This window comes from Taeniopygia guttata, chromosome 1A, assembly GCF_048771995.1.
Source record: "Taeniopygia guttata chromosome 1A, bTaeGut7.mat, whole genome shotgun sequence".
NCBI classification, from domain to species: Eukaryota; Metazoa; Chordata; class Aves; order Passeriformes; family Estrildidae; genus Taeniopygia; species Taeniopygia guttata.
In genome coordinates, this window is record NC_133025.1 from 19,330,963 (window position 1) to 19,355,196 (window position 24,234).

General features: G+C 36.3%; 1 protein-coding gene across 2 annotated transcripts in view; it reads left to right on the forward strand.

Annotated features, from left to right (window-relative positions):
* The window catches only part of MOV10L1 (Mov10 like RNA helicase 1), a 29,431-nt gene extending 5,687 nt beyond the window's left edge, over positions 1–23,744 (forward strand). Inside the window, exons 5-27 of one of the 2 annotated variants that reach the window (XM_072920717.1) lie at positions 227–417; positions 2,446–2,586; positions 3,493–3,719; positions 3,854–4,049; positions 5,267–5,461; positions 6,817–6,931; positions 8,242–8,419; positions 9,017–9,087; positions 9,453–9,544; positions 10,269–10,327; positions 10,888–11,003; positions 12,096–12,126; positions 13,257–13,435; positions 13,952–14,098; positions 14,858–14,979; positions 15,774–15,873; positions 16,259–16,423; positions 17,857–18,030; positions 18,794–18,943; positions 20,524–20,631; positions 21,629–21,766; positions 22,528–22,619; positions 22,913–23,744. In XM_072920717.1, coding sequence (XP_072776818.1) covers positions 227–417; positions 2,446–2,586; positions 3,493–3,719; positions 3,854–4,049; positions 5,267–5,461; positions 6,817–6,931; positions 8,242–8,419; positions 9,017–9,087; positions 9,453–9,544; positions 10,269–10,327; positions 10,888–11,003; positions 12,096–12,126; positions 13,257–13,435; positions 13,952–14,098; positions 14,858–14,979; positions 15,774–15,873; positions 16,259–16,423; positions 17,857–18,030; positions 18,794–18,943; positions 20,524–20,631; positions 21,629–21,766; positions 22,528–22,619; positions 22,913–22,922 — 2,997 coding nt within the window. In that variant the 3' untranslated portion in view covers positions 22,923–23,744. The remainder of the gene's footprint in view (positions 1–226; positions 418–2,445; positions 2,587–3,492; positions 3,720–3,853; positions 4,050–5,266; positions 5,462–6,816; positions 6,932–8,241; positions 8,420–9,016; positions 9,088–9,452; positions 9,545–10,268; positions 10,328–10,887; positions 11,004–12,095; positions 12,127–13,256; positions 13,436–13,951; positions 14,099–14,857; positions 14,980–15,773; positions 15,874–16,258; positions 16,424–17,856; positions 18,031–18,793; positions 18,944–20,523; positions 20,632–21,628; positions 21,767–22,527; positions 22,620–22,912) is intronic. The other variant, XM_072920710.1, reaches the window with a different exon arrangement.
* Positions 23,745–24,234: the final 490 nt, after the last annotated feature.

A 24,234-nucleotide genomic window follows, 5' to 3' on the forward strand; every position in this document is an offset into this window, starting at 1 on the left:
GTATGCACTTCAGTGGAACTTAATGCTTATCTGAAGTACTTGTGTTTCTTTACTCTTCTAAATCTGAAGACAGGCACAGTGATTCTGGGTTAGGGCTCTGTGTTTACCTCCTGTGAGTAACTGAAATTTCAGAAAGCATTTTTATTAATGCTAGAAGGTGAAAAAATAGTATGTCTGTTAGTTTAAAAAGATAATAGTTTATATTTACTGTTACTTGATATTACAGGTTCGCATTTCCAACATTTGTGGAAGAACTGGGACAGTAGATGACAATATATTTTTCACTTTGGATTCACTGAGACTTCCTGATGGTTACTTACCTCGTAGACATGATCTGGTGAACACGATTGTGGTGGAGAGCAGTCAGTCCTGTTACATTTGGAGAGCTCTCTGCTTGGTGCCAGTCAGCCAGGATGGGTAACATTATTTTGTTCTCTTTATAGCAGTTAGAGACGTGGTGTAGTTATGCAGCTGACATTTCATTGCATCTGTTAAGCAAGAAATACTGTGAATATTTCCCTAATTGACTAGAAGGCATAATAGACCATTGTAAAAACTAGAGCATGGTATGATTTGGCCCTTGTTTGGGCTTTTTTTTTTCCTTCCAGAAGGTGGGAACATGAGTGCTACTAGAGAAGCAAAACTAGTAATAGTTGCTCTCAGGGATATTGCTAGGCAGGGAAGGAATTGTACATGCATATTAGAAAAATGCCAAGTTCGTTGTGCTCCTCTAGTAGGGCTTCACAGTTTGAAAACAAATCACAGAAAAATTCTTATAAAATCATGTTTCTTTAATCCATTTTGCTTAAGTTACAGTGTTTGTTCAGGTATCTGTCCTAAAAGGAAAAGTTTAATGGTCTAAATAATAGAGATTCATTTGGCTTGCAAGTATTGAACTGAGAGGTTCTGCAGGCACTTTAAGTATTATGTATGGTATGAGGAGGATCTGGATACACCGCGGAAGGGGTTGGAAAAAGTAGGTGATCTTCAGTATGGAGAAGAAGCAAAACCTAGGGAAATAATCAACTACACAAAAGTAAAATAGGCAACTAATCAATAACGGACCTCAAAGATATGGAATTGGACTTTTGAGTTTAAGTATCTGTACTGTGAAACACACAATTACCACCTGAATAAATAGTAAAATCTAACACTTTCCATGCTGAGGTCTTGGCAGGATTATGTAGTCTAACTCTGCAGGCCAAAAATAAATTGTCAGTTGGGAAGTCCAAAGGGAGACCAAAAGGACATTCTGGTATCTTTCAAACATCATCTTTGGGAGATCTCTAGGAAATTTAGCCAAGGCCATATGGCCATATATATGTCTTCAATGAATCTACAAATAACTGTATAAGCTGTTTTCTCTAGAGATAACAGATCTAATAAATTGTACCTAAATGAAACTTTAAGTGTTTACATCATTTTGCAAAACAGTACAAATTGGTCACATCTTTTTCTCAGTTGCACCAATTTTTAATGATGGATTTTGTATAGACAATTATTAATAAAGTCAAATTACAAAAGTAGACCTTAGGGTTGATTTCTCAGGTTTAGTGTACATCTACTATATCAAAAACGGCAGCTTAGGCTGCAGTGGGAGACATCTAGTGGGCTTGGCTAGTAAGTTGATAAAGCTAATGAAAAGCAGCTGCAGTAATTTTCTACTTCAGTATGTCAGATAACTCAGGAGTATTGAGGGTGTGTACACATTAGTGAGATTATTAAAATATTTCTGAATTATTTCCATGCCATTTTATCTAAATGAATAGTTTCTTAATTACAGAATAGAATCCATGTGAAAATTTGTTATTACGGGTAGAAGACACCAAGACTTTAAACAAGTGCTCAGTGTTTCAGGCAGTAAAGAGCATGTGCCTGGTTTCATAGGCATTTTTCATTAGTCGTATTTGATAAAAGTTTTCAAGGGTAGTTTTTGGTTTTCAGCTGTTTTTTAATTTTGTCCTCACCTTGCTGATTTCAGATAGGAACAGTAAGCAGAAGACACAAATGCATAGGTTGAAACACTTCCAGTCTAGTCATTTTATCTCCGAGCTGCAGTGCTAATCATGGCTCTTGCTTAGGAGCTGCTCTTTGTTGTGTCTTTGCTGAGCTCCCAAAGAGAGCCATAATGACTTCACTCACCATTTGATTTAACTCTTCAGCAGGGATTCATTAACTCCTCAATCATTTTAGTCTTGCATGCAAAGTTTTATGGTGGTTTATTGTGCTGCTGACAAAGACTAAAGACTTGTTGCTGCTTAAATTAGTTAATCTAATTTTCTTGGAAGTATAAATGGCTGAGAAAAAAAATTAACTGTCTCACCTGCTTGTTTCTAAATATTATGACTATGCCTTGGTATAGTGTTTCTTGAACTTGTGCTGAATCAAAGATATATGCTGAGCCTATTAGTGTTTAAAAACTGCAACCTAAAATTATTTTTGCAGACAGTCTCACTCTAATGAAGGTAATGTGGATGAGCCTTATGAAGACATAATGAGAGACAGAGGAGAGTTGAAAGTATCAAGAATGACTGATTTTGGAACACTGAAGCAAGGGGAATCTAAAAGAATGATTGTTTGGATAGAGTAAGCCTTTCTAATTGTTTGAAGATTTCTTTATTTATATCACTCTATCTGTTAACCTGTTTTATGTTCAGAATCTCTTCTAGACAAGCCTTGTGGTTTTGATCTTCAAGTAACTTCCAGATACTATGGAATTGAATTCACAATGAATTTAATGTCTGTAGGGTAGCCTTTTTGATATTGAGCATTTATCTTGCAGATAGTGCTTTGAGACTCCACAATCCTGTATCTCTTTTAAATCCTAGTCAAATCCTTCCTAGAATGAGGATTTAAGCAAAAGCTTTTAATTGTGTTTAACTTAAGCTGCAGATACTCTGCCATCTTCAAAATCTTAGAACAAAAGGTCTGTTGCGTACTCGTGTATTAAAAGCAGACCAGAAATATTTTTTCTGGGGTTTGGTTTTTTCTTTTTGTAAATTTGTATTCTGAAGAACTATGTTAGTGTATCCTTAGGAGGGTTTTCTTTTGGTGGTGGGGGTTTTCTCGGGGTTGGTTGGTTGGGCTTTTTTGCGTATGTTTTCTTTTTCACATCTGGGCATAAATGCTTAAATGAAGACACATCAGCATACTCATTATTTATTATTCTATGCTCTTTCCTAAGAGTTGGTTACCCAGTTACAAACTTTAAGCTCCCATTGGTTGATATTATACATATATAATATGTATACAAATATAAAAATTAAACATATTTTTATATGTAGTTGATGTGACCTAGAAATATTAACATAAAGCAGAGGTTCTTGTCCTCATTAGTTAGAAGCAGCAGTGCAATTTCTTTCTTATAGCAGTTATGAAATAAGGGGAACTAACCTGCTGCAGACAATTGTATTTGACTTCAGGTAGAAATAAACTTCTCAAGAATATTCACCATGCACTTAATTATGTAACTAATCACGTAACTACTTCTAGGAATAAAGGGAGTGTTCCACAGTCCTTAATCAGCTGCAGATTAGCTGGATGGGTGAAAGACAAGCAATTCAGTGTTGAGATTCCTCAAAACTGTGAGAACAGTCCATCTTTTCCAATATGTCAAGAAAACCTCTCAAAAGCTGCAGTGAATTCCTTTAGCAACAGTGGAGGATCAACATGTGAGTCATTGAACCATACATCCATTATGAAGAATGGAGTAATTCCAGGTACAGTGTAATGACAACATTTGAATGCTGAATGTTAGCTCCTCAGAAGGACCAGTAGGTTTGTTTGAGAAGACTTGCCTATGTTAGCAGTAGAAATTGTGATAACAAAGTTTATTGTTGTACATTTACTACAGAAGGAATTAATTTTCAAGATACAAATTTATCAAGGATGAAGGAAAACAATTCCGTAGTGAAAGATGAAAATATGCAAAATGGAGAAAGTGAGCAAAAAGACCACGTGGAGCAAACAGCTAAGCACAGCAATATTACTCCAGAAATTGTGATACCACCAGGTGAAAAAATATTCATAGTGGTTATATGCACAGCTGTGTAAGTATTTCTTTCCATTATTTCTAATCAATACAATGGCCAGAAGTAATGAAAACAGACTTAACAGTTCTTTTATTCTGGCCATAGTTCTCTTCTTGCCATGTTGTGCTTTAACCCCAGCTGGCAACTAATCCCCGTTCAGCTGCTCACTCACTCCTTCCAGTGGGACGGCAGGGACAATGGGAAGAATAAAAGTGAGAAAGCTCATAGGTTGATATAAAGACGTTTGAAAAGGTAAAGCAAAAGCCACTAACAGAAGGAAAGTAAAAGAATGAATTAATTCACTTCCTGTGGGCAGACAGGTGTTCAGCCGTCCCCAGGACAGCAGGGCTCCATCACAGATGATGGTGACTTGGGAAGACAAATGCCATCACTCAGAATGTTCTCCCATCTTCCTTCCCCCAGCTTTATGTACTGAGCATGATGTCCTAAGATGTGGATTATCCCTTGGGGCAGTTGGTGTCAGCTGTCCTGGCTGTGTCCCCTTCCAACTCCTTGTGCACCCCCTGGAGTCCTCACTGGTGCCACAATATGAGAAGGGGAAATTCTTCTGGGATGCAGTTGTTTCAGGCATTTGGTAACAATGTTGGACCATGCACTTAGAGAATTGCACTGCAGCAATGCTTAAGTTTCTTAGAAACCAGCCTTAACAAACCTTTCATTCCTGGTTTTTTCCCATCTGTCACTCTCCAAGAAACACTTGCATGTATAAAGTATGTTTTCCAGAATTAGAGGATTTTCCCTTCTTTCTCCATTCATGTGTTTACAGTTAGGGTTCAGTTCTGAGTAGCCTTTTGCAAGGTGCTGCAAAGCAGTTATTTTAGACAGTGAAGGGATTTGCTTCAGGTTCCTCTGATGGACCTGTTTGGCTCTTCTTTTGCAGTAGCAGTAATTCCAAGATACTCCTCCTAACAAAAGTATTAATTCTGTACCCTAGTATATTGAGTGGAGGGATTTTGCATTTTATTGAAGGTTTTGATGAAATTGTGGGGTTGAGAGTTTTGCTGTGGCTTTGGGTTGGGATTTTTTGGTTGGGTGGCTGAGTGGCTTGGGTGAGTTTTTTATTTATTTGGGATTGAATTCGAGGTGGCAAGTGTGAGGAATTACCCTAAATTAGCATTCTCATATTTAACTGAAATGAGAATCTTTCTCATGGCTGGGGAAAATGAAGTTGTGACCATGTTGGTTTTAAGAAGATAACTTCTGTTTACGTGAAGGATTCATGGACACAGTAAAGAGCTCCTCTTGCTTGGCTTTTCTGATTTTACTGTTGGCCGCTATATTGAAGCCACTGTAACAAATGAAGAAGAATTACTTATAGCACCTGTACAACCTTATTCTCCAAGAAAGACTGAAATTATTACAGATTCTCAGCCAAGGAAGACAACAGTGGTTGCCCCTAAACACAAAAGGTACTGACACTTAGAGCATAAAATAATACATGCCTAACACTGCTCTATTTGGTATTGCTATATCTGTTCTGTAATGCTGAGGAAGAAAATGTGAAACTCGGAGAATCTGTACATGTTTATATATATGTAGTAAACAAGATGATTGTGGACACTTCTGATGGAATAGGTTGTTTTATTAATTAATTGCTTGATTTCTTTGTTAATTTTTCAAACAGTCTCTAATATGTAGTGTGGTAATAAGATAAAACACTGTTCCTTATTTATCTACTTAGTAACAATTGTGTTATTAATAAAAAAAATGGGAAACTGAAAATAGTTTTCTGAGATAATAAGCTTCATAATTCTTTACACAACTTTAATGTCTACATCTGACTAATGTCTCCCATCTTTCACTCAAAACTTTTTTTGGTGGTTTTCCATCTTTCTAATTTGTGTACATCTCTCTTCAGCACCTCTCTGCATCTGAGGGAATCCTCAGCTCCTCCCAACTTAGTATCATTGTCAAACTTACTCAGTATACCTTCAAATCTGGCTTCTAAGTCATTTGAGGGGATGTTGAAGAAAACTATCCCTAAGATGGACCCCTGTGAAACCCCACTAGGAACAGGTCACCAGTCAGATGTCACCCCTTCACAGTAACCCTTTGTGCCCAGCCTGTGAGCCAGTTGCTCACCGGTGGTATGATGTATTTATCCAGCTCTGGGCTGGATATTTTGTCCTGAAGGATCTTCTGAGAGACAGTATCAAAAGCTTTACTGTCTTGTGATGACATCAGCCAGGTCTTTGAGTATTCAGATGAATACTATCAGGTCCCGTAGATTTATAGCAATCCAGCAAGAGCAGCAAATCCTGCAGAAGTTCAGGTTCAACTTGGATTTTATCATTCTCAATGATGACTCTCCAGCTAAGGGCACTGGCACTCCCTTAGCCCCTCATCGATGTTGAAGATGGAGGCAAAGAAAGTGTTAAACATCTCTACCTTGTCTGTGTCCCTGTGTGTGAGGGGATCGTCCTCATCCTGTAATGGGTCAATGTTGTTTCTGCAGTGCTTTTTGCTATTGGCATATTTTTAAAACCTTTTTGTTGTCCCCCACCGTACTGGACAGCTTCACCTTCAACTGAGCTTTGGCCACATGAATTTTTTTCTCTACAGTGTCAAGGAGCATCTTTGTAAGATCTCTTGCCTTTCTTCCCAGTATAGCAAACTTACTCAGTTCTCCCTTTGAAGGAGTCATTAGTCTGTCATGTGTATGTGTTTTGGGTTTATAGTCTTGTTGATGTGGTGTGTTAATCAGCTCTTTTTAACATATATTACTTAAATAAGCTAAATGTTATGTTGTACACTTTCATTTTAGAAACAAGAGAAGGTGGTGTTCAAACTTTCTCCCGCATTATACCATACCAGATGAGTTAAGAAAATGTGTGGAACGGCATTTAGACATACTGACCTTTCAGCCCCTCCTAGCAGAGGTATGTAAGTGTAGGTTTTATATAAAAAATATTTTTTGATACTGTTGTTTGTTCAAGCACCTTAACTTAGGAAGAATATATCGTCCTTAGTGTAAGAGAAGATGACATAACACTTGTCAGGTAGACTTACACTTCATTTTGGATTCCATAACTTCCATGGGTTTCAGTATATTACAGAATCCAAGCTTACAAAAGCATAAATGGGAAAATCTGAAAAGAGAGTTGAAGTATGTTGGGGATGGACATCACAGAAGCTGAACAAAGATTTCTCTGTATTCTCACTTTTTAGGCATCACTGGAATGGTTTTTTTTAGGTGTCAGAAAGGTTGTTATTTCATAGAAAATCACAATCTCTTATATTATTGCAATAACAGAGGCTTCTTTTCTGGTTGTTCAAAAGTTTTTGTAAATGTCTTCAGATTTAATTTACTTAAGCTTGTTCAGATTCTTCCCACAAGTATAGCAGTTTAAGAATGCATATAAAACACCCCCACAAAAGCTATGGTGTTAACAAGAATATTACAATGATTCCTTCTCCAAAACTTAGCTCTGATTTCTGGTAGAATGTGGCTGCAACTCAATTTCTTTGTAAATTTTAAGTACTTATAAACTGGGACTGACACTTTTTTAAAATGTAAAAGGCTATATTGTCTGCTGACTAAACATTTCACATTAAACTTGAGATGACAACATTAAGATGGTAGGTTGGACATCACCTCTCAAAAAGCTCTGTAGTGTTTACAATAATTTTACGCTGAGGGCCTGCCATTACTGGTTACCTTTTTTAACCACACCATAACCCTAACCTTAGAAATTGGTACTGTTGGAGAATCTCACCTTTGCAGTGAGATTCGTTAAGGTTTGAGGGAGAAAATTCAGGTTCTTTGAACTTGCCTAAGCTGTATGATCATCAGCCAGGGCCAAGACTGACATGACTCTCTCTTTTCAGTTGTCTGTGTCCATGTATTTATATGTTTCGCTTTCTGGGCATAAACTGAGCATAGAACTCGGTCTGTACACTGCCCCTGGATTCACATGGTGAAACTGCTGTTGTAGTAGGGAGAGACTTAGTTAGCCCTTTAGCTAAGGGGCTATTATATTTGAGCTCAAGGACTACACTAATCTCACTTTGGCTATCAAGGAAGTTTAAAATATTATATCTAGTGTACGGATGCATGTCTTTAGGTATCTTATTTGGCAACCCAGTTGCTGTACAGTCTTATCTCAAGTGTTTTGTTTAATGTTAGCAATAGTAGGTTCTGTATCTTGGTGAAAAACAATAATGTATACTGGTTTGATTTTTTTTTCAGCGTCTTAATCTAAATAATTACAAAGCAAACTTTTCAACTCTTTTATGGCTTGAAGAGATCCAAGCGGAAATGGATTTAAAAGATTATTACATGAGTGGAGTTACTTTAAAAAGGAATGGGAACCTGTTAGTGCTGGAAGTGCCAGGAGTAGAAGAGGGCAGACCTCGCCTGGTTCCAGGTAGAAATGAACATGAGATAAAGTCAAATGGCATGTTTTCACTACAGTGCAAACTGTATTATTATTCATTTGTTTAAAAAAAGTCTTTCAGATATTAGAGCACAAAGTTATTCATTTAGGCTACTAGACAGGGGACACAAGAACACTATGTTAGAGTCTCAGAGGGGCTGCTATCTGAAGCAGCATTGCATGTGTCTGTTCTTACAGATGTTTCAATACTTTAGGATTTTTCTTTTGCAATAATCAGTGGGGCTTTCAGCAAAAATAAGCTGTGCAATGTAGTAATAGATGTAAATGCAGTAAGTGTAGCAAAAAAGCTGGGAAAGAAGCTAAAATTAAATTCATAATTTCTAGTAATATAATATACAAGATAGTATTTTCAAGAGGTGTTGTCTGATGGCATCAATACTAGATGCCTTTTATAATATACATCTGCATATGGCATTTCAAAACAGTACTGATGGATACAGCAACTTTGCTGAAGTTAGCCTCTTGCAAATTCCTAGTTCAAACATAGAGAAGAGAATTACATGCTGCAGTGAAAATGTTAGTATTCCTTGTAACAGTATTTTGCCTTTTAACTTTGTTTACAATTAGGTGATAAGGTGATACTGAAAAGTCAGGTCTACTCAGATCATATAATAGAGTACATTGCCCATGTTGCTGAGGTAAGCAAGATGTTCTCCTTTTGAAAAAGCTGTGGTCCACAGGTTTTCTAAGGGAAGTTTGCAATTGCTGGAATTACAGACTATTTTAACCTGACTCCTGAGAAGATGGGTTTATTTTATCTATATCTTGAATAGTGATTTTGTATTTTTGACTACTCTGGCTTCCCTATTCTTTTCAGATTATAATCTTTGCCTGCTCAGAAAGCACTTTTAACATAACCTAGATATGTAATGTGTTGTTAATAAGTAAATCTAGATTTACTTTTTGGAGTTGGTGGGGGGTTAAGTTCTTTCAAAAGTGCCTCTTTATGTTTAAAGTACTAAATCTTCATCAGTATCCAGACTTTTTTTTATCTTTGTAACAGATATGTGAGGAAGATGTTACTCTTAAGGTTAATGCTGACTTCGAATGTGCTTACAACTTGGAGCCCATGGATGTGGAATTTGTTCATTGCAGGTTCTTATAAGCTTTCAGAAAGCTATGTTTAGTGATTCCTTTAGTAGAGTGACTTTTAAATTATGACCATCAACTGTTTATTTTGGTGGACACAGAGAAAGACATAATTAAGATCTTGCCAATTTTTTCACTTCTTTTCCTCAACACACCTTTACCACCATATTCATGGTTAAAGGTGTTCAGAGAGTTGTTATCTTAATAACTTCGAGATAGCCACACTAATACCAGACAGTAAAATGGGGAGGAATGAGGTGGGGTGTTTGGGGATATTTTTCTTAGGGTTTTGGGGTTATTTTTTTTTTTTTTTAATGTACTGATATGGCTGTAAAACTATACAGGAAGTAAAAACAGCTGGTGATAATCTCCCATTCTTCTATACTTTTTGTTTTACTCATGGGATGTTGTTATTTATTTGGAGTTACATAATCCGCTATGTAAATTCAGCCTTGCAAAGAAGTTCCTTGAAAGTGTTGAACACCAAGCCATCTTTGTATGGCTAAAAAGCTGGAGAATGTGTCAATATTATTCATAGCAAAGCTGTTTATACTTCTGCAGCATATTTCTCAGTAGATTCTTTTTTTAAAAAAAAAAATTCATTTTTATGTAAAACCTTTTTTTTTTTTTTTCACAGTAAAAAGTACCAGATAACTCATAATAGTGTGCTGTCATAGTATATTGAAATATAAGCTTTTACTTTAATTACAAATCTGTATTCTGGTTCCAGTATTCCTAGCAGGCGATGCCAGTTGGCCATTCAGCAAGCTGTCTACCTGGGTGAAAAAGGTTTGACTATTTAATTTGACTATTAACCCTGTCTAGAGGAGTTTCTTTGTGCGGAGTTTCTTGGGTTTTATTGCTTTCACATCAGGGCATACTGGGAAGAATGCATTGTAATTTGTTCTTACAGGAGTTTTCCTTGTGTTAGGGGCTTTTTGTTTTGGTTTGGTTTTTAAGAAGAAAAAACAATGCTGAATGTATAGAAGGTTTTGTCAAAATTATTTCATCTGCTGGCCATCACAGGCAGGAGGAGAGGAAGCAAACTTTGTGAACTGCTAGGGCCAACAAGAAATGTAGGAATAATACATACTGCTATAATAATAGCCAGTGAAATGGCCATTCTTTGTGCTACTTCAGAATTTATTAAAAAAACACTGATTTCCTGATCCATGGTTGAGTTGAACAACGCATATGAACTTCACATCTTTACCACCTTAGTTCTGATAAACCAATTTTGGCAGCTCAGACTAAGCTGATGTATCAACAGTAACATTAATCAGTGAAAGATGAAAAGTGTTTGTGTGATTTTAAAACTTCTCTACTTTCTTTTTCTCTGCTAAATTTAGTGTTATTTCCAGAAAGGCTTGTGTTACAATCACCACAAGCTATCAAGACCCAGAATACTACAGAGTATTGTGCTGTTGATGATGGCCTTAAACAAGCTTCACAGCAGGAAAGTAAGGTATCTATTCTGTCAATGTTCCTTAAAATGTTTCTTCATTCAGATTGGTATCAGATACATAGTGTACAGCTATTTCCAGAAGGGAATTGCATAATGGAGTATCAAAGAATCAAAGTTGTATTCTGCTGCATTCTAATGACAGAAGTTTTTGTTTGCTGCCTGGAGATGGGGAATTTATGACAGCTGACACTATAAAGCTTAAAAAATGGAAAGTGCATATTAAAAAAGTGTGTGATTGTGATGGGAATTGTCAGATTTGCCTTAGACTAGTTTCATAGCTACTGTTAAGTAGATATGTAAGTCCAGTCAATGTGGCAGGAAATAATTTTATAATAGAAGATAATCATCCTGTTCAGAGTAGATTTACCCAGGCTTAACTGCCACTTATTATATATTACTAAAATGTAGAAAGGATTTGTGGACGCTGCCTAATTCTCTTTCCTTTTTGAAGCAAGTCTGTCACCAACACTAAATCAAGTCAGTCTGGGGGTGTGTGGCAGCATTTCTTTATTTTTGTCTAGAATTTTCACAGTGTCTGCATAATCTGTGCTTCACCACCTTTGCACTCAAGATTTTTTCCTAATTCCCTAATTATTTCACCTGCGGTTTGTGTTTTACAACAAGGAGTAATCAATCAATCTGGTTTTAAATCAGTATTTTTAATATGATAGAGGCATGATGTCCAGAACCTTGCCAACACCACATTCCCTACAAGCATTTTTCTCCTGTGCTGCAATCTGAAGGGACATGCCCACCCAGGAATATGCATGTATCTTTCAAAGTGGAATTTGACTGTTTGCTTTTGTGGAAGCAAACAAGTTATGTAGTCATGGCTTTAAAATCCTCATCTGAGCCTGTAGAGTATTTGTGAAATAAACTTTTAATATTAGCAGAGCCAAAGTATTAGAAATCTTAAACTTAACATGAAAATTCCTGGCACCTTCTTCTGCTACTCTCACCTTTCTGTCTTAATGGTAGATATTCTATTTAATGGGGAAAAATTAAAGCTTAGCAACTTCAAAAGTATCAGGGAAGATAGTTGCCTGTCTTCTTAAGGTTATAAATGCATTTATCTTCACTTGCTCTTTTCAGGTCAAAAAAAGGCAGAACAAACAGACAAAAGGTATGACATCAAGGGAGGTGAACCTAACAGAGGTGATAAGAGTAACTCTGCACAGACAAGTCAACTTGGTATATTTTCTGTGCTTAAATAATAAGTATCATATCAGTAAATCAGGGCTAAGTAAGATACCTTTAAGATGTCCTTGTGCTCTGCCTTTAAAGACAAATTCTAGAAATACTAACAGGAAGTTTCTATAGGGGCTTTTGGTGCATTACTTAAACATCTCTAATTTGCAGAGATTGTTTGGGTTGGAAGGGACCTTAAGGATCATCCATGTCCAACCCCTCTGCCACGGTCAGGAACACCTTCCACTAGACCAGGTTGCCCAGAGTTCATCCAGGCTGGCCTTGAATACTTGGGGGAACGGGGAGCAGGCATATGATAATGTATTTTATAATGAATAAATAGTTATTTCCCTCAGTCATTTACTCAAAACTTTTTGATCTTATTCAGAGTTTTCAATTTGTTATTGGGATGCTGTCTCTCATCTTTTGGAAAGCTTTGCTAAAGATGCTAAAACTTTTTCAAATATCCCAGATTATTCCTGTGCTTTTTTTTTGAAATTGTAACTTCAAATATCATTGTAGCAATATGCCTCAGAGAAGAGTGATCATTTTTTATCAAAAGTATGCTAAAGAATTACTGAGAAATTACCTAGAATGCACTTATGTCCAAGGGTTAATAAGATTATATTGTGGAAAGCTAAAGCTAGACTAATTCAGACAGGATTAAGAAAAAAAAATTCCAGCAGTTGTAGCAGAGGCCTGATCATGTAGTAGTGGTACTATCCCCAAAGTGCCAGTTACTGGAAGTTTCTCAAGTTTTGCTGTTCTAGGACAAGAAATTGAACTTGATTCTAAAATGACTGAACAGAGTTTTATAGATTGTTTGGTTGTGTAATTATGGTCCTTTTTTACCTTTCAATAAAGAGCCAGTACACTTTTGAAATATTAATGGCTTATTTTCTACTTGGTATTCAATTAAAATGGAATTTTTGAGAAATTCATTGGTTGTTGTCACAAAAGGAAAACAAAAAATGTGCAGAAGCATATTGTGAATTGGAATTGCTTTAATGTGCATACATTAAAAAATATATATGAGGTTCTAAGATATGCTTGTCTTGATTATAGTTGATGAAACTGTGGCACTTAAACAGAGAGATAGTGAATTTTTCAATCCTGTGCTGAATGTGCAACAGAAACTGGCAGTGAAAAGGATACTGAGTGGTGAATGTCGCCCAACACCTTATCTTCTCTTTGGGCCACCAGGAACTGGAAAAACAGTAACAGTAATTGAAGCTATTTTACAGGTAGTAGTAAATAACAAATCTGTCATCTCTAGTCTTTTCCATGTTGGAACATTTATAGTATTTCTGTAAGTACCATCATATTTTTTTCCAAAGGAGTTTTCAAAACACTCTTTTTAAAATAATTTTCTATAGCTCCATAAAAGGAGGAAAATCCATCTTCATAGGGATTTAACAGAATTCTGAATGGCTTATTTTCAAGCCTTTTTATCTTTAAAACTTAAGTGAACAGTGTCTACCTTGTGATTGCAGTAGTGCATAATGTATTCATGAAGCACAGCTATACATTAAAATGTTAATCCTTAATTAATTCTGTTGTGGGTACACTCAGTTCAAGACTACTTAGTCATGATTGTCGGCAGGAGTGTTACCGAACTGCTAAAGAACGAATTGATATCGCATATGTGCAAAACTCTTCTGGGTTCTGTATTCAAATGAAATAAAATGGAAATGTTTGCAGTATTGCTGCTTCTTAAATAACCTTTTTTGTTTTTTTAATATCTGTCTTCTTTAATGTAGATACATTTTACTCTACCAGACAGTCGGATTTTGGTATGTGCACCATCAAATGCTGCAACAGATCTGATTTGCTTGCGGCTGCATCAAAGCAGTCTCTTAAAACCAGGAACTATGGTTCGAGTTAATGCTGCCTTCAGGTCAGCAGAGGTAAATATTACCTACCACTTACGATTTCCATTTTAATGTTTTTTACCTTAAAATACCGATTTCGTATTTTAGCTCTCAGTGGCTATGAGGCTGCTTAGGTTTGCTTAGGATCCAGAGTATTACATTGCTACAGCTTTTCCAGAGGATTAACTGGAAAGTTGATCATAATCCTTGATATGATTGTGTGAGCATAGGATCTTCACCTTTTTCTTGATGTGCGTAAGTCCATAAACAGCAAATAAGCATTGGTGGGGATTTTTGATTTAATTTGGGTTTTTGGTTATCAATCCACGTTAAGACTACTTACACAGAAAATAAGCAAGTAGGATTGTCATCTCTATGCAGGACACACACCTTGTGGGTTAATTTCATATGTACATATATATTTATACATATGTATATGTATTTATACATAATGTATATATATAGAGGTACACATTTATATATATATACGTGTGTGTTTATATGTATTTATGCACATATATATGTGTATGTATATGTATTTATGCACATGTATATGTGTATGTCTAGATGAGTATATGAAATATCCATATGTTCCATTTTTATCCTTACAATAAAGCATGTCTTGCATATGTACTATTTTGCTTAGGCAAATCAATTAATTCATTGTGGTATATGAATGCATGTTAGTCTATGTGTTTTGCTCAGCTTTTAAAATGGTTTTCAGAGAGCTTTTCTATTCAAATTTAAAAGTTCTGTTTTAGGCTGTCAAGTTGTTTTACCTTTTTGTTTCTGCAGCAAATTGATGACATGGTGAAACCTTATTGCAAAGATGGTGATGATATTCAGAAGGCATTGTGGTCCAGGATTGTAATTACAACATGCAGCAGTGCAGGATTGTTTTATCAAATAGATACACGGTACAGTACCATAGATAGGAGGATCACTGAAGTGGCTGGATGACACAAACCCCAGAGCTTTTACAGACTCTCTGACCTGTAACTTGGGCTGTTTTAATAGTTTATTGCATGCACCTGTATTGTGTAAGAGAGCAAAGTACTTGGTTTTAGTAATGTTTAAGCAGAAACTTTCTCCATGGTAAATTTAAGAATTATCTTGAGTAATGTTTAAGATTTTTGAAACAATAATGTCTCCTCTGCCACCAGTGGGATTTAAATTGCTCTTGACAATCACTTCGGCTCAAAATGATTGTCAGTCTAAAAATGTATTTGGTTTTTATCAAGTCACCTTACTAATTGTAAACTATCATATCAAGTTCTTTTAACCAAGGTTGTCTCTGACTTGGATTTTACCTTCAGAAAAGGACAGTCTAAAGCCTTACTGTCTCGAGTTGTTTGGCAGAAACAAAGCTTGGAGATTGTCTTTGCTAAACCAAGTGCATTGTTTTTATTCAATACCTTAAGGAAACTGAGAATAAGGGAAGCTTTTCTAAGTATCTTAACATTGGTACAAAGCTTTAATTAAAGGTTGTGTATATCAGAGTATGTAAGTGAAATCAAAAATGAAAAATTAAAGTTAGGGGGTTGTTTTTTCCCTATTTCCTTTTGGGAATACCCATCTTTACTCTGTGTCTGTGGGGTTGCCTGGCATACTTGATGAGGATGTTAACACAGTTGCTGAGGTCAACCACAGGGTGGCAGAATGAACTAATAGGAAAACAGCCCTGTTTCAGGTTAATGTTATTTAATTATAGGCTTGGACATTTCACTCATGTGATTCTGGATGAGGCGGGTCAAGCAAGTGAACCGGAGAGTCTGATTCCTATTGGGTTGATTTCAGAAGCTGATGGACAGGTAGTTCTATTAACATAATTTACTGAAAGTGAAAAATTTTGTTTATTATTTTCATATTTTGTGGATTATGTAGAATGCAAGCAGCCATTTTCTGGTAATGGGTTTTGTAATAGAGATTATTCATGTATAATATCAATTCTCAACACTTAAACAAGTTTCTTTTCATGTAGAACAAGTTTTGTTGGGAGGACTGGGTCTGTGTGGGAGATATCAAAATAAAAGATATGTTCTGTTTAAGACAGCAACATACTTCTGTCCTTTGCAAATAAATGTTTGAAGGAAAGCAGAATATTTTATACTAATTGATCTCTGAATTCTGAAACGTGTATGTCATTATAAAATGAAGTTTTGATCTAAGATAGATGTTTTTAAATTTCATGTACAGATAATTCTCGTTGGAGATCCAAAGCAGTTAGGGCCAGTAATAAAATCTAAACTTGCAGAGTCTTTTGGATTAAGTATGTCCTTGCTAGAAAGACTGTCGTCAAGAGAGCTGTATATGAGAGATGAGGATGCTTTTGGTGCCTGTGGAGCATACAATCCTTTGTTGGTGAGTTAAACTTTCCATCAATCTTTTTCAGCTCAATCAAAAAGGGAGAAGTTGTGGTTTCTTACCACCATTTGGCTCCCTGATGCTTAGTGATAAGTCTAGCTTGACCATGAATTTACTAGACAAGCTTGATTAGTTTGCATATGTAGCCTGAATAGTAAAGATGCAGAGTCCTCCAGCATGTTAAAACTTTTCTTTGAAGGGATCATCTATTCTTACGTATCATAAGTCAAATATGGTACACAAAGCACAGTTGTAAATAATAGCTTAAAATTCCTGTTCATCTTCATAGTTCAGATTTACCATAACTTCATTTTCCACAGATGAAAAAGTACAATTTCTGCTTTTAACATAAAAAAGACAAACAGAATCTCTTCTTTGAGGATTAATTTTGCAAACATCATTCTCATAGGGAATAAGATAAATTGTTCTTATTTCTTTATCATGTCTTCCTTTGAAGGATAGTTCCCCCAGATTCCTGTATGGGCAAGTACCTAAAATCTATGTTAAGTGGCAGAGGTAGCATAGTATAAACAAGTACAGATGTTTGAGCTGCTTTCAATTACTGTCTGAATCTGAAACATAGGGCTGATGTTAAGCTTCCTAAGATACCTTCTTATTCTCATGGAAACATACTTTGAAGGACTAAACTGAGAGCAAAAGATGACTAGATGACCGTGGAAGTAGAGAAGGGAGGAAATCTGATGGCAGATTTAAGGGTGAAAGTGAGGGTGTTTGGACCTAGGTTTTAGGTCAGGTTCAGCCTGCTGAAAAACCTGTCACACTTCCTCCTAAAATCTGCTAGCACAAGCTCTGGTCATTGTGTTCCTTACACAGTGCTTAAGGAGAATTGGCATAGTGAGAGATCAGGAAATGGGAGGGCTTTAAGGATATGTTTTGACTGGAATAGCCTTTGTTATCCTTTTTACAGGACTGGGTTTTTTTGAACTGGTTATTACTTTCTGGAATGTTTATTTAAGATTGTTTTTTCATTTAAAGATGGATAACTTCTAGATGTTTTAAGGCCAGCTTCTGTCAGCTGTTCTGATGCTCCCTGTTTGCCTGTCAAGAATTCTTCAAAATAAGACATTACATCCATTGAAACTCCATGGAAGTAATCTGACTCTTAAAAAGGAGAATGTGTCTATACATCAAATGTTTCAAGAAACTGGGGAACGACCCATTCGTCTATTATGTACATTCAATTTTGTTTGTTTCTCCTTTGGAGGGGAAGGAGATGGTCCTTCAAAAAACTGTTTTGGTGTACTTCTTACTTAAAGAAGATCACAACTGCAGTGTTTGCCTTGAATACAGTTATTTGGTAGCCTTAGAAATGCTAAATGCTAGTGGGTGGTAAGGTAGTAGCTGTGTTCTGAGAAGTCTGATGAATAATTACCTGTTTCTGTCACAGATTTTGGATTTTGTCTTTTCAGATCACTAAACTCACAAAGAACTACAGGTCACATTCTGCGTTGCTTGCCTTGCCATCTAAATTGTTTTATCATAAGGAACTAGAAGTTTGTGCCGATACCTCAGTAGTGACTTCTTTCTTGAATTGGGAGAAATTGCCCAGGAAGGGATTTCCATTAATTTTTCATGGAATAAGGGTATGTAAAATGTTCATAGAGCGAACTAACTGTATAGGCTTGCTAGCAGTTTGCTGATTTTTTTAGAGGAAATTCTAGAAAGGATGTGAAAAAGGGTTAAACTGCCTTTCACAGGTAATGTGAATTCCTGACCATATGGTTTTAAAAACAAATACCAAAGTCAAATATCTGCTATGAACTTGAGCTGCCTCTTGAAGTGCACTGTGGAGACATTTTCATAGAAGTTTAAATTCATAGCAAATGATCAGACTGGAGTTATACCATCAGCTTCTCTAGATTGCTTTTGATGAGAGTTTCCTACAAATGGATACAAGCCTCTAAAACTAAAGGACTGTTAGAGCTTAACTTGGCAGGGGAAAAAGTAGTACCTTTGGGAAAAAAATTTCTTTAGTCTTTCAAGGAGTTAGTAAGAAGTAATATCTGCTGTTTGGAGAGGTTTGGTTTAGAACACTTCCCCCTTGAAAAAAGCAAGATACCAGCTTATTAACATATGTTGTACTGAGTTGAGATATAACTCCTTTGTTGCATACTTAAAATACTGTTGTTATATCAATTATATTTGTAAATGTGTTAAAAATATATCTAAAATGTGAGGTGATACTCGTTCTCTAGAAAAGATGTATGGAGAGGAAGAGAAATTATATATAATATTTCTTTTTTTTTTTTTTTTTGCATTCAGGAGGTATAAGAATAATGTATTAATAAATACGTAGTCATTTCTGCGGCTGATCTCCATCATCTCATTCCCTTTCCCCCAATACAGGGCACTGAAACACGTGAGGGCCACAGTCCTTCGTGGTTTAATCCAGCTGAAGCAGTTCAAGTCATGAAGTACTGTTGCCAACTGACTGGAAGTGAATACTCTGCAGTCCCAGTGGCAGATATTGGAGTGATTGCACCATACCGTAAACAGGTATAATGTTAAACAGGTCTGATGTCTTCAGAGCTTCCAAGTTGCTGTATTTCATCTCGGGTATTTATATGGTGGCTGTGGTTTGTTAAAGCAGGGGGACGTATCTTAAAATTCCACCATAGTGTATCCTGATACACAGTGTATTATCAATGATCATGATGCTGCCATTGAAATCTAAAAGACAGCAATAATGACATTCTACTGGTTTTTCAGTTTTAAAAATCAAGCAGTTAAGGAGAAATTTGGAAACAAGCAGATTTTTCAATTGTTGGAAGTAATGATTGCAAGTCAAGAATTCATTATCCAGCAGCTGGAACAGCAGTCTGGTTCTGTCACTCTCTGGACTGAAGACTGGAACAAAAGGGGATTATTGTGAAATAGATGCCATGACACCTTGCTGTGGTCTTGAAGAGACTAGAGGAAACAATTACTGTGACTTCTTAGTTGTCCTATAGTCAGGCTTGAAGTTTGTAATGCTCTTTAAACCTCTACAGAACATTGAACATTAACTTCAAATGCTGTGCTTTATTTTTAAATGTATTTATATCCAGGTGTGTTAAGTATGTGATGTTTACTTTCATTTTAAAAATAAAAATAAAGGAGGAGATTTTGGACAGTGCACATAATTCTTCTTGCTTTTCACATCTCAGAATTCATAACCTTGCACGTGTGGCTTGGGGAAAACATTGAGGTGTATGAAAAAGACCAAGCCCTTGTGAAGAAATCTCACATGCAAATTAAAGCTTTGCTTTTATCAACCCAGCTAGTCAGGTGCATGCACCTGCCTGTGTTGGCAGTTATTATTTGTTTTTTCAAATGTGTATTCATACTACTGATGTGACTGAATTTCTTTCACCCTATAAACAGTGATTTCACATGATTTAATGTGATTTTGTCCTTCATCTGCCTATAATACAAGGTGTATGATAGTAACATCAACATTAAGAAAATCACTTTGTATTGCAGGAACACTGATTAGAAAATAGTCTTTGACTGTAATCTTAAGTTTAGGCAGGATTTCTTAAATCTTTTGGAGCACTTCAGTTATAATCTCTGAGCAACTTTTAGCAGATGGCAGTACAGTAATCCCATATATACCAGGATCCCAGTGCCTGAGACTCCTTGTTCTCTTTCTCTTTGGTGGATACTTAGATAGTTTCTCACGCCTTTCACTCTGCGTGATGCACCTGGCAAGCAAAGGTGGAATCTTTGTAGTCTTCTTCAAGGGCTAGTGGAAGCTGGTTGTCCTTGGATCTGTTGAATGCATGGTTTTGGATATGATGCACATTGGAAAAAGAGGGTTTAATGATCTGAGTTATTCTTCTCTTGAAAATCTGGACTACTTAAAATCTCTTGCCTTCTGTTCAATTTATGATAGAGAGTGTTCCTTTACCTAAGTTGTGTTATTAGCTGTGATACTTTTTTGTAGGAAAAGTTACTATTTTATTTGAAAATCTTACTAGTGAATGATGGCTAAACTTGGTGTATGTGGTATGGTTTTGGTTTTAAAGCAGTTCACTCTCAAATATAACACTAAATTCCCTCAACCACCTTTTTTTTTTTTTTTTTTTTTTTGATAGGTGGAAAAAATTAGGTTTCTTCTCAGAAGTATTGATTTGGAAGATATAAAGGTTGGCACAGTAGAAGAGTTTCAAGGGCAGGAGTACATGGTTATCATCTTATCAACAGTGCGTAAATCTACTGTGGTCCTACTGTGAATTTTTATTTGTCTAATTCTGTGTTTCATTTTTGATATAAGCCTTTAAAAAAATTTAGAAGCTCTATTTTTGTCAGTCTGTCACAATATTTGAAAGCAGAGCTTATTAAGTGCATGCTTGTAGAGTTACTCTTCTCTTTAAAATCTGTATTCTTAAAAATCTATTGCTTTCTGTTTAAATTATGGTAGTAGTACTTCATGTTTACAGATTGGAGGAAGAGTCTGCGATTTTCTCACTTTTTTTTTTCCTGAGGGCAGTGGTACTGTGTGGGACTCAGATTCAGTCAAAGGAAAGAAACTGAGAGTTTCTAGCCAGGCAAAAAGCCTGGGAAAGAGCTGGGAAAGAATGTAAATAATTCTTTATCTCTCTTGTTCTCACATTGTTTATAGTTAAGTTCTATCACTGTGCGTCAAGCACTCTGCACCACTGGTGTGGATTGTTTTCACTTCAGAACCAATGTATTTGGTCTTTGCAAAGCTCTATATAAAAGAGCAGTGTGTTTTGAATAAATCGGAGTTTTACTCTTAGCAGCCTTTTGAGTGAGTCTTCTCATTCCCGTCCTGCCTTGACAGCGACAATACTGTGCTTACTTTCACTGTTCCATGTCATAGCTTTTCAATACAGGTCTCCCTTAAAGTAGTTCTAGGTGTATGTACTACATTCCTATTTGTAAGAACTCATTATTTATGTCATGAAAAATTTATTTTTTCAAATATAGGTTCAAATATGGATGAAATATGGGTGAAAAACTAATGAGTCATACTTTTAGCACTCTACTTGTTTTGACTGTTTCTCAAATGCTAAGACAAAGCACAGTGATGAGGCTACTGAAGAAGGCATACTGAAAGACACATTGTGAATTGTCATTCAACTGAATGGATTGTTGCAGTAAGGAAATAGTATGTTAAATTGTGGTATGTTGTGTTCTCATCATTTTATTTCTAAAACTATCCTTAATTAATTTTAGGTGCGATCTCAGAAAGTCGTAATTGATGATGAAAAACATTCTTTGGGCTTTCTCTGCAACCCAAAGAGATTTAACGTCGCAATTACTAGAGCAAAAGCTTTGCTGATTGTCGTGGGAAATCCTCACATTCTTGTGAAAGTAAGTTTTGAGTTTATATTTTGGATTGCATATGTTATTTGCCACAGCAATTGAATGATTTTGTGGTTAATCTGATGTTAGGAAACATCAGAATATGTTAGGAACTTGTACATTGTCCTCAGTCTGCATTTGGAATATCTGATCTCCATGGGTTCCTGCATGAACAGACAGTTCAGGCACACACACAATAGATTTGCAAGCGTAAGGGAAATTGTGCTCTGTGCATACAGACATGGAACTCCTTTTTGTCTCCAGCATGGAGGCTCTGACCTCTTCTAAAGTTCTCCAGCAACCTGCAAGTCCAGTAAGCATGTTCTGAGTAACCTCACACAATGAGGTTCTTCACAAAATGTAGTTTCATCACTTTAAATGGAGGGTGGCAGAAGTGATTGTTCCCAATTAATGCAATGAGTGCCAGGGAGAAGGACTCCTTTTGTGCTTATGCATGGTCCTTCCACAGGAATAAGTTGAGCTTGTCTTAATATCTCGTTCTATGTCTGACTTCACTAACAACAAGGAAAACAGTATTCCAGAAATGGTCTGAATGAGAAATTAGTTCCCCCACACCTAACATGTATCTACATGTAATTGGGAGCAACTATAGGTACCTTCCTCACATGTTTCACCATACTTGACCATTTGTAGAGTTCTGTTTCTGGAAGAGGTCCTATTAAATCTCTTATATTTATGTGCAATGTTAATTTGTAAATTCACTTCACAGAGCACCACAATTACAGTTACATATTAATTTTCTCTTGCAGGATCCCTGTTTTTGTGCACTGTTAGAATACAGTTTAATGAACGGAGTTTATATAGGCTGTGACCTGCCTGCAGAGCTGGAACGCCTGCAGAAGTAAGTGTCTGGTCTTCACTTTAACCTTGCCAGATATCGATCAGTTTACAGTATTTTTAGAGCTAGTGTCATTTGAAATGTTGATAGTGCAACAACCTGTTATCGTAGTAGGATTGGATTTTGCATTCCTAAGTAAACATTATGTAAACATAATGAGGTAGTGTAACCCTGTTTTCTCCCACCCTATAAGAGAGTCTGAGCATTAATTATTAAATAAGAGCTGTTGTTGACTCAAAACTGTTGTTTATGGGAAAGGTAAGCAAGATGTTTATGTTACTCCCTTTAATTGACAGGTGTGACTAGTTGTTTGGTGTTCCAGATGCATTCAAGAGTTTGGTATTCATCTGTTTTGAAACTAAAAACACTTACGAGAAATTCAGTCCTGAGCAGATCAAGCGCTTTCTGTCCTCGGGGAGAGGCACATGTTCTGAAATTGACAGAAGTTTCTGCAAACAAGATTTTTTTTTTAAGAAGTGAAAAAGTTGAAATTAATAATGCAAATTAGTAGTGGCACCTTATTAGCTTTTCTGTTTAAAATGTGTATTACTGTGCCTCTGCAAAGAACAGTATGCTTGAATCCTCCAGGCTTCAGGAGAAAAGTATTGAAGGACTCCTATGTCCGGTTTTTCATATTTTATAATTGTTTCAGCTTCTCACTTTTCTCAGACTTGTGTAGTGCCACCTAAAACTGGACTGTCCCAAGAACATAATGTCATTGTCGTGGGAGTGTTACAGTAATATATGTATGATGTGAACTGGAATGATAGATTAAATATCTCCACTCAACTGATACTGAGTACCCTAAGCCAAAACTCTACTTCCAGTTTTTAAGGTCTTTGTATGTACAGCTTTTAAGGTCTTTGTATGTACAGCTGAGATCACACAAGGTATTTTTGGTTTCCACTGTAGTTTAGCCATCTGCTGTGGTTTGTGTCAGAGCAATATCTTAAGTGGAGGGTTAAAGAAAAAAAGAAAATTAAAACTGTTTTGCCTTCCTGTAAATGTGCTATAGAATAAAGTATTTTATTTTGGCAAAATTAAAACAAAATGATAGGTTAGTGGTATTTCTGCTCTTGGCTTAATTTGGCACTGTGCTTTCCCATTAACCAGTATTTTTTTCTCTTCCTTGTCCGCTTCGTGGTGATTAAGTCTTGCTACACAGCACTTCAAGAGTACCTTGACAATTAGACACTATGTTTAAAAATTGCCAGTACAACAAGATGGCTTTCTCTATCAAACAGAAGTGTGTTAGAAGTATAGGCTACAAAAAAAAAACAAATGAAGCAGGGAATAGACAGGAAGCTTCTGTTTGCCTTGTTTACAGTCCTTTCGTGTCACTTCCATTCCTGGTATGCACTGTGCTTCTTCCCCTTGCAATGCACAATATGCAGATACTGTAACTTATGTGCACTCTTCTTAAGGAAAGGTAGTATTGAGTCTGCGGGTGGGTGCCTAAAGGTGGCTGAGGGAACTGGGTGGTGCTTTGTGGCTTCTCAGTTCTCACAAAACCACACAGGTGATAATGCAGAAGGGAGGTCCATGAAACATACCCTGTGTGTCAGGTCCTAACAGGTCTTTTTTAGCACACAATAAAGCTAGAGCCCCAAAAGCGATT